This window comes from Cyprinus carpio, chromosome A13, assembly GCF_018340385.1.
Source record: "Cyprinus carpio isolate SPL01 chromosome A13, ASM1834038v1, whole genome shotgun sequence".
Lineage (NCBI taxonomy): Eukaryota > Metazoa > Chordata > Actinopteri > Cypriniformes > Cyprinidae > Cyprinus > Cyprinus carpio.
In genome coordinates this window covers 1,670,526-1,684,217 of record NC_056584.1, presented here as the reverse complement: position 1 = coordinate 1,684,217, position 13,692 = coordinate 1,670,526, and the positions used below count along the sequence as shown (strand labels likewise).

General features: G+C 46.5%; 1 protein-coding gene across 1 annotated transcript; it reads right to left on the bottom strand.

Moving 5' to 3' along the window:
* Positions 1–4,113: 4,113 nt before the first annotated feature.
* LOC109111910 lies at positions 4,114–13,234 on the bottom strand. The gene is made up of 3 exons (XM_019124908.2): positions 12,772–13,234; positions 12,329–12,508; positions 4,114–4,910 (listed from the first exon to the last, which is right to left on the bottom strand). Exon 3 carries the CDS (start codon positions 4,891–4,893, stop codon positions 4,270–4,272), a length of 624 nt encoding a protein of 207 aa, XP_018980453.2. The 5' UTR covers positions 4,894–4,910; positions 12,329–12,508; positions 12,772–13,234; the 3' UTR covers positions 4,114–4,269.
* Positions 13,235–13,692: the final 458 nt, after the last annotated feature.

The following is a 13,692-nucleotide window of genomic DNA, read 5'->3' as shown; positions in this document are numbered from 1 at the left end:
ATGCACCGACTCATGAGGACTTGTGTCACTATGTATTTAAATTCTGAGCCATTTCTTAAAAATGTCTGTTGTTACGTGTCACACGTACTTAAAAATGAACCGACTCATAAAAACTACAGTAAAAAAACCATTATGGAGAGTCCTCACAATGATAGTGAACCCATACAGAATGAGCTGTGTGTGACCAGACATGTGTGTGTAAGTGTGAAAATATATATAAGGGTGATATAATGGACAGTATAAAAACCATTATGGAGAGTCCTCACAATGATAGTGAACCAGACATGTGTGTGTAAGTGTGAAAATATATATACTGTACTTCAAAGTGTTTATTAAAGGATAATATGAATAGTCAGCAACACAGTTACATACATCTTTTGTATTGTATTAGTTAAGATCAATTAACAGTAAAGAAGCAGCCTTTCTGATGATTTGTCAAACTTTGTTCCAAATATAACATTTAATTGTAAATGAAACCAATAAAATGCATAATATTAATAAAACCTAAAATGTGCTAGATTTACAATTTACATTTATTAATTTAGAAAATGCTTTTATTTGCTTTTAATATATTAAGATTCAATCATTTTTGCAGTGTGCAAGTTTAATGTATAATCTAGATTACAGAATATGATTATTATTATACTATTATTATTATTATCTTAAGAACAAATGTACAGTCTTAAACATGTAGACTGAACTGCATTTGTATGGTCAAATGCAAATAGACTTAATCCCCTTATTAAAACGACTTTTCACCCAAAATACACATTCTGTCATCATTTACTCACCTTTATGTTGTTTCATACCTGTTTTTTTCTGGAACACAAAATGAGATGTTGGGCAGAATATTACTGACATCCTGTGTCACAAATCAATTTCCTTTCATCTTTTTTTTTCCCTCTGCAATTGAAGTGAATGGTTACTAACTGTGGTGCGTTTTACATACAAATATAATGTTTCTACTAAATATACAAATACCTGATTATTCTGATTGCACATTATTTACACTTTTTAAACAGCGCCTTCAATAAAAGAAAGGACAAAATTATAATAATGATCATTTTTACGAAATTTTAATATTAGTAGCTTATGAATTGTATAAATTGTTATTGTTAATATATGTTCTATAAATATATTATCTGATGATGATAATGATTATTTAAAATAAAAATAAATTTTTCTTAACTACTTTCAAGTTCAGTAAATGTATCTTATTATTACATTTAAATTATTAATTTTGTTAATTATATAAACCAATGACCATACATCAATGAATTAATTAATGTTTTAATTCAATATGATAAAACTGGAGTTTAATTTTGAAGAGTTTTCCCTGAACAAACTCCTAATTTGCTGTTTATTAATAGTTAGTAAGGTAATTGTTAAGTTTAATATGTGCTTTATAAGTACTAATAAACAGCCAATAAGCTACTAAAATGCATGCTAATAAGCTACTAATTGATAGCTAAAATTAAATGCTACCAATTAAAAAAAAAAAACATTTCAATTTTTACTCAAACCATTGAACTGTCCTCATTTAAACTTTACTGACAACAGCTAAAATATGTCTGCATCTTTCATAGTTGATCGGACCATTATGTTTGTCATCAGACCATTTTCTCACTCTTTTTTTCTTCAATTATATTTCTCAACCTCAAAGGACTTCCGAATATGACAACAGTTTCTTTGAAAAAGTACCACCATTATATTCTGTATGAGACCATCGTAATAATCATCATGATTTTTCACAGTGACGGCACGTGAAAAACAAAGCTGACGTCTGGAGCTGGAGACAGCAGCCCACCATGGGCCTAAACCCACGAAAGTGCCAGTTTGTTTAACTGTCGCACATGTATCTCCACCGGCACGCCAAGCATCTCTAAACACCGCACTAACTCATTACCTCCCACAACCCAGACTTTACCCACAATCCATCTCAGCAGTGAGGACAGCACACATCGTGCCGGCAGCCACGGAGAAAGAGGTTTATAATTGTAATCATATATGTAGAGACGCAGCATTTGTGCAATACTGTACGATTAGTAAGACAAATTAGTAATAATTTGCTAATGACAACATTATGTTGAGTCAGTTTAGGGGCAATTAAAGTGAGTGATATTTACATATGCATTATGAATCACTGTGCAGTGGCAGCTTCAGGAAGCCTCATGAATATTCATCCATGCATGCGCCAGCTCCGCTGCAGTTTATAAACTGAATTATGGTTGATTTGCCCTTTTAAAAAATGAACATGGGCGCATCTCCCACAAGGAGCCAATGAACAATAAAGGCTGATTATAAAAATGTTTTAGTGGTAAACTGCCGGGGAGGAGACCAAAGGCTGATTTTTATAGACTTCCCTGGATTTCGTGCAAAAAAAAAAAAAAGAAAAAGAAAAAAAAAACAGAAGAATAAATGAAAGCCATGCATTGGAAGCACTGGAGCAATCTGTGGCTCCCCACCCCCATTCAACTGGTTGGCACCCATTAGTGAGGTCAACTATATCAGCGAAGGTTCCCCAGCAATCAGCTCAAAACACAGCCCTAATTTGTCATTTTTCATCGAACGCCTAGTCTTTCAGCAGGTGCGGTGTTGTTAGATATCCATACGCTGGATGTTTTTGAGATGCAAAACAAGACGTGTTTGCGGGGGGAGACTTGAATTGTCGGATTTTCCCCCACAAGTTCTGCATTCGCTAATTGGCCGCTATTAATTGCAAGATGTGCGTTTTTTAGTTGGGAGATGCAATTCCCTGGGTAGCTTATTAATTGTAAATGCCAACATCTGCCATCATGAAAGTGATTTGATCCTGCCCACTCTGAACTTTTGACCCTGATCCGTATAACAAGTTCTTTATGCGCTGGCGTTCAGAAAGTATTCTGAAAACATTTGATGAAATTTGGTTTTAGTGTTTTTGCAAATTTGTAATGTAAATTGCAAAGATTGTTTCAAACACAAGATTCTGTGATGCTACTATAGAGGAGAATATTAAATATTACAGTCAGTGTGAGCTCTTAATTCTCCTGGACACACTGGGATCTTATGAAGGATGTAATTGTTTAAAATGCTGTGAAATTCTTCTCAGGGTGATGGAAACCTGGAAATATCGGGGAATTTTTTAATTGTGGAAATACAATCTTACGACTAACCTGTACTTACAACACTCTGACCTTACTTCTGACAAACCACAATCTGCTTTGAGTTTTCCAGTCCAGTTCTGAGCAGACGGGAAGAGGAATCCATCACATCACACAGAGCATTACTGACACCTGGTGGCTGAAAGTACTGAGCTCGTCCATTAGCCGAAGCTACACCAAGCAGGTATTTTGCCCAATATGTGAACGCTTTACCGGTAAAGAAAAGATTAAAACTTCTGAAGAAAAGGTTAAAGCGATGTTCAGACGCATAAAAAAGGCATATGGGTAGCCTGTTTTATTGTAAACGGGTTGAGTCGTTTTCTCTCACTGCATGACGCATGCATCCTCAGCAAACAAACAAACCGACATGCAAAAATAACGCTAATCAAAAGAGGTGTGCTGATGTGTTCACACACCAAAACATGCGTTCTTAAGTTTTCACACAACCAAACTCCCGTATTTTACCCAACACTTCAAGTATTTCCATTACCCTAGCCCAAACTTACAATGCAGTTTTTCATTACCCTAGGGGACACACTTATAGTGTATAGTGTTTACAGAGCTTTATTTTGATTTTCAATACTTTGCATTTTAAAATAAGCTTCTAAATCTGTTCAGTAGTTCTTATAACAGATTGCAAAATTTAGTAATTGTGGTGCTTCTAATTAAGTGATAAAAGTAGTTGCAAATGTTGTACAAAATACACTAACCTATGCACCAATAAAATGTGCAACACTTTATTACCAAAATAAGCAGTATAATAATATTTAACGTACACTGGAAAGGTTATCGCAAAATCATATTCAGTATTATTAAACAATTCAATATTATCCTTTTTTGTTATTGTAAATACAAAACATCTTAAGAGAATTAAATCCTCAGTAAAACAGCAGCAGCTTGTGCAAAGCACTCAAAATGTGCAAAAGTAATATGAACATAACATGAAAATGGAGTGTTATAATTACTAGTACAATGAAAAATGTTTGATTCTGAAAGATTCTGATGTTTGCAATGTATGCAATAAGTATTTGTATAATGTAATTGTACGCATGATTAATTATACACAACAGCTATTTGTGTTATAGTGACTAGTACAATGAAGCTTTTAGATTCCTGGGAAAAATGCCTCTCAGTACAGAAAAGTGACAGATATCCTAGACATTTCCGAAAGCCCGTTGCGAGACATAAAAATGTTTGGAAAGGGCATCATTCCACTGTGATCCACTTTGGCTTGGACTGTGTACGACTTCAGCTCTGTTTTCCCAGTCAGCACAGAGGTGTGAATGACAGAGATCCTCGCCTCCTCGCGGTACGGGGCATTGCCTATGATGAGCCTCTGTCCAGGCTGCCCAAACGGGTAGGTGACCGTTAGAGTCTCCAAGCGCTGCACTGTGAAGTACTCGTACGGGACGGGCTGCTCGGCAGCGGGCTTACACTGAATCAGCGACAGGTGCTGCACCTCAGAGTTGTTCAGCAGGAGGGCCACATTAAGAGGCGAGCTGTACCACACCCTCAGATGCTTTTTGTGAAGCGGGCTGGGGGTCTCAGCCCTGTGCAGGACAGATGATTGATCCTTGCAGTTGCTGAACTCGCTAGAGTTCATCTTCTCACAGAAGGCCAGATCCTGTGTGCACATGTACACATTGCGCTCGGTAACATAGGCTACCTTAAATTCAGAGCGCAGGAAGGCAGGCGCAGAGAGCCACAGCAGGCAGCACAGCACTGCAAAACTCATCGGACTGCACAGGATCATCTGGATTCTTTTGAGACCTGCATGTGCAAGAAACAAAAATAAGTTATTGTTCAGCTATGACCGTGGCTCCGTTCCAAAACCTGGTGAGCTGCCTTGTGTCACTTGTGTCATCCCAACTGAAATGACACCTCATAGTTTTGCATCACTCTTCTTACAGCACTCATTGCATACAGCTCAACACGCATGGGAGATTTGACTCAGTATTTAGATTCCAAGATTCAAGATTCAAGATTTTTTATTTGTCACATACACAATTATATAGAGCATATATAACCAGCAGTGAAATGTGAGTCAGATCCGCTCCATGGACAGAATTATTACAGAATACAACACAGATGAAAATGTACATAAATATAGCTATGAAAGAATGAAATAATAGTAAACAATAAAAAATATAAGAATAAAATATAAAAAAGATGTATACTGTTGAATTAAATATAGAATGGAAAATAATGTGCATGAAAGTACACTGTAGTCTTAAATATTAAGATACCCAGGGATGTACAAGAGGCAATATGCATATGTGCATTATACTGTAGTCTTAAATATTAAGATACACAGGAATGTACAAGAGGCGAATGTGCATTTAGGTTGACACTGTCAGTATGTCAATGTCAATGTGAGGTAGAGAATGATGAATATCTTACTGATAAAGTGAATATTTAGTGGATTTTGAGTTTAGGAGCCTGATGGCCTGGGGGAAGAAACTCCTCCTAAGTCTCTCAGTTTTTGCCATCAGGCTACGGAAGCGCTTGCCAGATGGCAGCAAAGTGAAAGATGGTTACTGGGGTGGTTTGAGTCCTTGATGATTTTAACAGCTCTGCTTTTGCCGCGTTTGAGGTAGATGTCCTGCAGAGAGGGGAGAGCAGACCCTGTGATGCGCTCAGCTAAGCGCATAACTCTCTGCAGGGCTTTGCAGTCTTGACTGGAGCTGTACCCATACCACACTGAGATACACTGATTCAAAACACTTTCTATGGCCCCTTAATAGAAAGTTTTCAGGATTGCTGGTGAAAACCTGAATTTCCTCAGCTGTCGCAGATGGTACAGTCTTTGCCTGGCTTTATTAACCTGTGTTTGAATGTGGGTAGTCCAAGTCAGGTCCTCGGAGATGTTTACACCAAGGTACTTGAAGCTGCTCACCCTCTCCACAGGGGTCCCGCTGATCATAAGAGGAGTATAGGGCTGCTGCTGTCTCTTCCTGAAGTCAACAATCAGCTCTTTAGTTTTGCTCACATTCAGAGAGAGACAATTGTCCTGGCACCATGATGTTAGTTTATCTACCTCATCCAAGTATGCGGCTTCATTATTGTTGGAAATGAGGCCCAGAACCACAGTATCATCAGCAAATTTTTGATTATAGCTGTGGAGCTGTGGGAAGACACGCAGTCATGTGTGTAGAGAGAGTAGAGCAGGGACTCAGGACACAGCCTTGTGGGGCTCCTACGTTCAGAGTGATGGAGTTGGAGGTGTACTGGCCTACTTTCACCATTTGAGGTCTGCCGGTGAGGAAATCAAATTCAGTACAGAATCTGACTTTAGCATGTTGCTAAGCTAACAATGTGACATTTTAATAAGCTTTAACAACACAGTAGCATTTGAACTATGTTGTTGATTTTAGTATTGAAAAGAGGCACACGGTGGCGTGTAAAATTCTATTTCATGGCAGAATCCAGTCTCTTTGGACACGTCCTGTGTTCCCACCCAGCCTCCCACTCTCTCTGTCTCTGTATCAGCCAGCCAGTCCATCAGCCCAGTCTCTGCTGTCTCTGTCACGGTGTCTGTTCTGTGTCTCCCTGGGTGGCCACTAGAGGTCTCACTTCCCCTTATCGTCACTCCACTTTAGAACTGCATTTCCCATAGTCTTGTCTGTTTCATCACTGCTCATTGCACTCAGCTGTCCGTGGTTATCAATCATTGCACTCAGCCAATTCCCCGATAGCATTGTAATTTCCTGGTGTATAAATACCCCGGTTGTTCTGTCATTGTCATGGAGTCCTTGTTGAATGTCACCCTGGTTTGTCGTGGTTCTCGGATGTTGTGTATGTTTCTTGTTTCTGGACTGCTTACCTGGATTGTGACCTTTGCCTGGCTGACCATGAGATTTGGATTATCCTAATAAAACATACTGCAATTGGATCTACCTGTTTGTGTGCGTGTCGTGACAGAAGGACTCCGTCATGCCTAGATCCAGCGGTGTGGGATTTCGAATCGGTTCCCCAGCCACCATGGAGGAACGGAGGGGGAGATTCCGGAACTTAACCACCCTTCGTCAAAGGGGGAGTGAGGTGGGTGGCCTGGCGCAATTGTTTTGGACCATGGCGGTCGGGATGGGTTATAACGATGCAGCACTGAAGGACTTTTTTAACAACTGTCTGGATGACCCTTTACCTCAATGGGAGATGAAGGGGCTGGAGATCCTAGACTTTTGGGGGTTTACCCATTACCTGTGCCATCGTGCTCAATGGGATACTTCGACCACACCTGTGTCTCCAGAGAAGAGGGCCGCCAGCCCAGCGCCACAGCACAAGATGGCCGCCAACCCAGCGCCACAGCACAAGATGGCCGCCAGCCCGGCGCCACAGCACAAGATGGCCGCCAGTTCAGCACCACAGCACAAGATGGCCGCCAGCCCAGCGCCACAGCACAAGATGGCCGCCAGCCCAGCACCACAGCACGAGATGACCACCAGCCCAGCACCACTGCACAGGAGGGTCGAATCTACACCTGTGTTGGCAGACAAGATGGTTGACTCAACGCCTGAGTCTTCCGTCAAGGAGCCACCGGCACGTCATCATAGAGGCCGCAGGAGGAGGAGACAGGCGTCAGCCGTTCCTCAAAGCCCGGAGGACGTTCCCGAGCAGGCCGCTGCCGTCCAGGAGGACGTTCCCGAGCAGGCCGCTGCCGTCCAGGAGGACGTTCCCGAGCAGGCCGCTGCCATCCAGGAGGACGTTCCCGAGCAGGCCACGGTCGTCCAGGTGGAGGTGTCCAAGGTGCCCGAGGCGGTTCCCGATGCCGAGGCCGTTCCCGAGGCAGTGCCCGATGCCGAGCCAGAGGCGGTTCCCGATGCTATGCCCGATGCCGAGGCGGTGCCCGATGCCAGGGCGGTGCCCGAGGCGGTCCCCGATGCCAGGGTGGTGCCCGAGGCGGTGCCCGATGCCGAGGCGGTGCCCGATGCCGAGGCGGTGCCCGATGTAATGCCCGAGACCGAGGCTGTTCCGGAGGTCGAGGCGGTGCCCGATGTTGTTCCCGATGCGGTGCCCGATGTTTGTTCCCGATGCAATGTCCGATGCCGAGGCGGTGCCCGATGCCGAGGCGGTCCCCGATGCCGAGGCGGTGCCCGAGGAGGTTCCCGATGCAATGTCCGATGCGGAGCCCGATGCCGAGGCGCTCCCCGATGCCGAGGCGGTGCCCGAGGCGGTCCCCGATGCCGAGGCGGTCCCCGATGCCGAGGCGGTGCCCGAGGCGGTTCCCGATGCCGAGGCGGTGCCCGAGGCGGTTCCCGATGCAATGTCCGATGCCGAGGCGGTGCCCGATGCCGAGGCGGTGCCCGATGCCGAGGCGGTTCCCGATGCGGTGCCCGATGCCGAGGCGGTTCCCGATGCGGTGCCCGATGCCGAGGCGGTTCCCGATGCGGTGCCCGATGCCGAGGCGGTGCCCGATGCAGTGGCCGAGGCGGTGCCCGATGCCGAGGCGGTGCCCGATGCGGTGCCGCCGAGGCGGTGCCCGATGCGGTGGCCGAGGCGGTGCCCAATGCCGAGGCGGTGCCCGATGCCGAGGCGGTGCCCGAGGCGGTTCCCGATGCAATGTCCGATGCCGAGGCGATGCCCGATGCCGAGGCGGTGCCCGATGCCGAGGCGGTGCCCGATGCGGTGGCCGAAGCGGTGCCCGATGCCGAGGCGGTGCCCGATGCGGTGGCCGATGCCGAGGCGGTGCCCGATGTTGTTTTTCCGATACCGAGGCTGTGCCCGATGCCGAGGCGGTGACCGATGCTGTTCCGCAGGTCGAGGCGGTGCCCGAGGCCGAGGCGGTCCCCGATGCTATGTCCGATGCCGAGGCGGTGCCCGATGCCGAGGCGGTGCCCGATGTTGTTTCCGATACCGAGGCTGTGCCCGATGCCGAGGCGGTGACCGATGCTGTTCCGCAGGTCGAGGCGGTGCCCGAGGCTGTGCCCGATGCCGAAGCGGGGCCCGATGCTGTTCCGGAGGCCGAGGCGGTGCCCGATGCGCAGGCCGAGGTCGTTCCCGAGGCGGTGTCCTTGTCCAAGGCCGTTCCCGAGGCCGTTCCCGAGGCGGTGCCCGATGCCGAGACCATTCCCGAGGCGGTGCCCGATGCCGAGGTCGTTCCCGAGGCGGTGTCCCTTGTCCGATGCCGTTCCTGAGGCCATTCCCGAGGCGGTGCCCGATGCCGAGGTCGTTCCCGAGGCGGTGTCCTTGTCCGATGCCATTCCCGAGGCGGTGCCCGATGCCGAGGTCGTTCCCGAGGCGGGGTCCTTGTCCAACGCCGTTCCTGAGGCCATTCCTGAGGCCGTTCCTGAGACCGTTCCCGAGGCGGTGTCCTTGTCCGATGCCGTTCCTGAGGCCATTCCCGAGGCGGTGCCCGATGCCGAGGTCGTTCCCGAGGCGGGGTCCTTGTCCAATGCCGTTCCTGAGGCCATTCCTGAGGCCGTTCCTGAGACCGTTCCCGAGGCGGTGCCCGATGCCGAGGTCGTTCCCGAGGCGGTGTCCTTGTCCGATGTCGAGCCCGAGGCTGTTCCCGAGGCGGAGCCCGAGGTCGTGCCCGAGGCCGTTCCCGAGGCGGTGTCCTTGTCCGATGCCGTTCCTGAGGCCGTTCCTGAGACCGTTCCCGAGGTGGTGTCCGATGCCGAGGCCGTTCCCGAGGCGGGGTCCTTGTCCAATGCCGTTCCTGAGGCCATTCCTGAGGCCGTTCCTGAGACCGTTCCCGAGGCGGTGCCCGATGCCGAGGTCGTTCCCGAGGCGGTGTCCTTGTCCGATGCCGTTCCTGAGGCCATTCCCGAGGCGGTGCCCGATGCTGTTCCGGAGGCCGATGCGGGGCCCGAGATGGTTCCGGAGGCGATACCCGTGTCCAAGGCCGTTCCCGAGGCGATGCCCTTGTCTGAGGCCGTTCCCGATGCCGTTCCCAATGCCGTGACCTGGCCATCGCCACAGCCTGCTCCTTACTGGCTCCCCGATTGGCAGGTTTCCGTTCGGGCCACTCAAATGGCGAATTCCTCCCTGGCCGTCTGCACAACGAGAATGGACTGATCCACCGTGGCCACCTGAACTGCCTGGCCCCTCGTGGTCCCCTGAACTTTCGGGTCCACCGTGGCCACCTGAACTGCCCGGTCCCTCGTGGTCCCCTGAACTTTCGGGTCCACCATGGCCCCCTGATCTGACCGAGCCACCTGGGCTACCAGGGGAGCCATCACTGCCGGTCCCCAGTTCCCCTACACGGGCCTGGCCCGCCATCCCTCCCCCTGTTCTGCCTCCACCAGTCCACCTCCCTCATGGTCTCTTTGTTTTTTGGTTATTTTGTTCGGTGGAGCATCTGGAAGCTGCTCCTTAGAGGGGGGGTAGTGTCACGGTGTCTGTTCTGTGTCTCCCTGGGTGGCCACTAGAGGTCTCACTTCCCCTTATCGTCACTCCACTTTAGAACTGCATTTCCCATAGTCTTGTCTGTTTCATCACTGCTCATTGCACTCAGCTGTCCGTGGTTATCAATCATTGCACTCAGCCAATTCCCCGTTAGCATTGTCATTTCCTGGTGTATAAATACCCCTGTTGTTCTGTCATTGTCATGGAGTCCTTGTTGAATGTCACCCGGGTTTGTCGTGGGTTCTCGGATGTTGTGTATGTGTCTTGTTTCTGGACTGCTTACCTGGATTGTGACCTTTGCCTGGCTGACCATGAGATTTGGATTATCCTAATAAAACATACTGCAATTGGATCTACCTGTTTGTGTGCGTGTCGTGCACGTCTCAGGAAAGCCCCTCAGCACACCATGTCCGGTGGGTCGGTTGTGCTTCGGGACTTCCTGTCATCAGCTACCTCGGGGTTGGAGGATCCCCTGTCTCCGCCTCCAGCCTTCGAGACCTGGACTCCACCTCGGTCCTCCGACCCATCGACTCCACCTTGGCTCCTGGCTCCCTCATCTGCACCATGGTCCATCATCCCACCAGCTCCACCGTGCTTCCTCGTCCCTCCGGCTCTGCCTTGGTTAGTCATCAACCATCCACCGCTTTGGGACTCCACTGCTCTGGCTTCGCCGCATCACTCCATCCCTCTGCCTCTGTCAGGCTCTTCCTTCCCTCTGGAGCCCATCTCGGTCGCCTGAGCTTTCAGCTCCACCTCGGCCCTCTGGATCCTCAGTGTCGCCCTGGCTCTCCATCTGCTCGACTCCATGATGGGCCACTATCCTGGCTGGTCTCTGTACTTCCATCTGGCTCCTCCATCCTCTCTGCCCTGGCCTTGTGGACTATGCTCTCGTTCCATTGCCTGCCCCACGTCTGCCTCCTGAACCCCCACCCTCCCTCCTCTGGACTTTTGTCGGCACGAGGACGTGCTGTTCCGGGAGGGGGTGAACTGTTATGCTTACAATCTGTTTTGGTTTAATTTTCTGTGTTTCTGTTCTCCTGCCTTGTTTCCATGGTTTTTGATTTAACTAGCTCCACACCTGTTTCAGTTCTTCCAATAAAGTTTCTATTACTTAAGTCTGTGTTCCCCTATGTTCCTTGGTCTGCTATTGTTTGAATTTGTGTTTGTTTGTGCCTATTCTCTCCTGTGGATTATTAAAAGAACTCTTTGATTATACTCCTTTGTGCACTTTGTTTTGCACACCAAACGCGTAACAGGATAAACCTTTTTGGATTTTTTTTTCAAGGGATTCATAGTGATGCTAACACAATTGTTCTGCAAAAATACAACATCAGTGCAGCGTTCTATTTGGTGCCTGACAAAACCACTACAAAATCACTTAAAGTATACCATACTAACTACTGTTTAAAAAAGTAACAATTCATGTGTATTAAAAGATGTCAAATGTCACATTGGACAATCTATAAAGCTTTTGTCAAGATTCAGTATGAGAGATTTGCCTTACTATGATTTCAATAGAATCTAGCGTTAGAATGTTGCAAGCTAACAATATTTGGGGGGGGGGGGATAAAATAAAAAAACACATGGCAGAAATAAAAAATTATATTGGATAAAATTAATTTTGAATTAGACCAAACTATTTTATTAATTTACTGAACCAGTACTAAATTATTCTATTTACGACTGACAGCTCTTGGATGATTATCCTTGAGCTTGTTGTTATTCATTTTACTTTGCCTTTAAGAAGAATATGTCTTAATATGCCTTAAAAAGGATTCTTAGAAACCAGCATAATTGTTTTGTTCTGTTCCGTCCTTGTAAGTGAAAGAGCTGCGACCCACCAGTATGTTTCAGTGATGCATGAACAGGAGCTCCTCTGTGATGGTTAGTCAGCCAATGCGAGATGTAGAGAGGACAATAAACCAGGCTCAGCGCTCTGACAGTCTGTGCTGCGGCCCACTTTGAGCAGTGCCATGGTTTTAGGGGCCAGTTTGAGCCATCGTCTCAGCTGGTTGAAAGAACTACATTGTCCAGAGAAACATGGTGAACATAAAGTGATTCAGAGGGCCACATTGGAAAGTTTGTCTTTTTAATCACAGGTGGAAAAGATTTTGAAATTAAAGAAAAGCATTCTGCACTATAAGCCACCATTGAAGACTTTAGCACATTTTTAACTTTACACAGACAATTTGGTCATCGGCATATTTAAAAGACTGTCTCTTAGGATTTTACATTCAAGTATTTGCACAAATCTACATCATCAATAATAAAGTAGAAGCCTTACCTTTTTATCGGCTTTCTTGGGGAACTTCAAACCCGAAGGTTTGGATTTTATGAGCTAGACACTCACTAAAATCCCTAAGCAGCAGTTCAGCTGCAGTAGCGTTGCTTGAACTGGCAGTTTACTTCCTACAGAGTCTTAAACTATGCTTGGGTTTCTTATTATGCAACAAAACTGGCCGGAGGTGACGTGCCGTTAGCAACCACTGTTTCTGCTGCTGGTCCAGAACGCATGCAGCTGTCCTCCATTTTCTGTCCTGAATAACACCAGGGTGTGTCCACACTTCATCAGCATGTCAGAGCTTGCTCAAGATTTACTTTCCATCTCACCTCTCGCACAGAGCATTAAGAGCTCTTGTAAACATTAACCATGTCCTGTTCGTTCACTTTTGATCGTAAAATCTTCTTCATATAGCTTTGAATAAAGGATTTTCATAATGGACCAATTCATTAAGATTCTCCTTCACAAGGAATTCCTGGCAGCTTTGCCTGTGCTGATTCACACTTTCCTGTAACTAATCTGACAAAAAGGTCTGTGAGCTGTCAAAAGACAGCACCCTGGGCAAAGATTTTTATGTTTTGTTAACTACTTAACATCTGGGAACACCGTGAGACAGTCAATAAAAAATATGATTTAAGCACAGATAAAGCTAATAAAAGCAAGTTCATGAAGCAGGGCAGGATGAGGTTTACTGGAAGTGCTGGAAATCTTGAATATTGTAAAAAAGGTTTAAAAACATAAAGAGTATGCAATTATAATTGTTGTGTTTTCATACAGTATTTCTATTCCTATTTTTATGATTTATCATCCTTAAATGCAAAATAAATCCCAAAGCTTAAGAATAATTTTGGTTTCACTAAGTGAGTAGTTTGAAAATGTCTTTGGATAATAGTAATGTATGACGTGGAAACGTTTAAGGTTCCA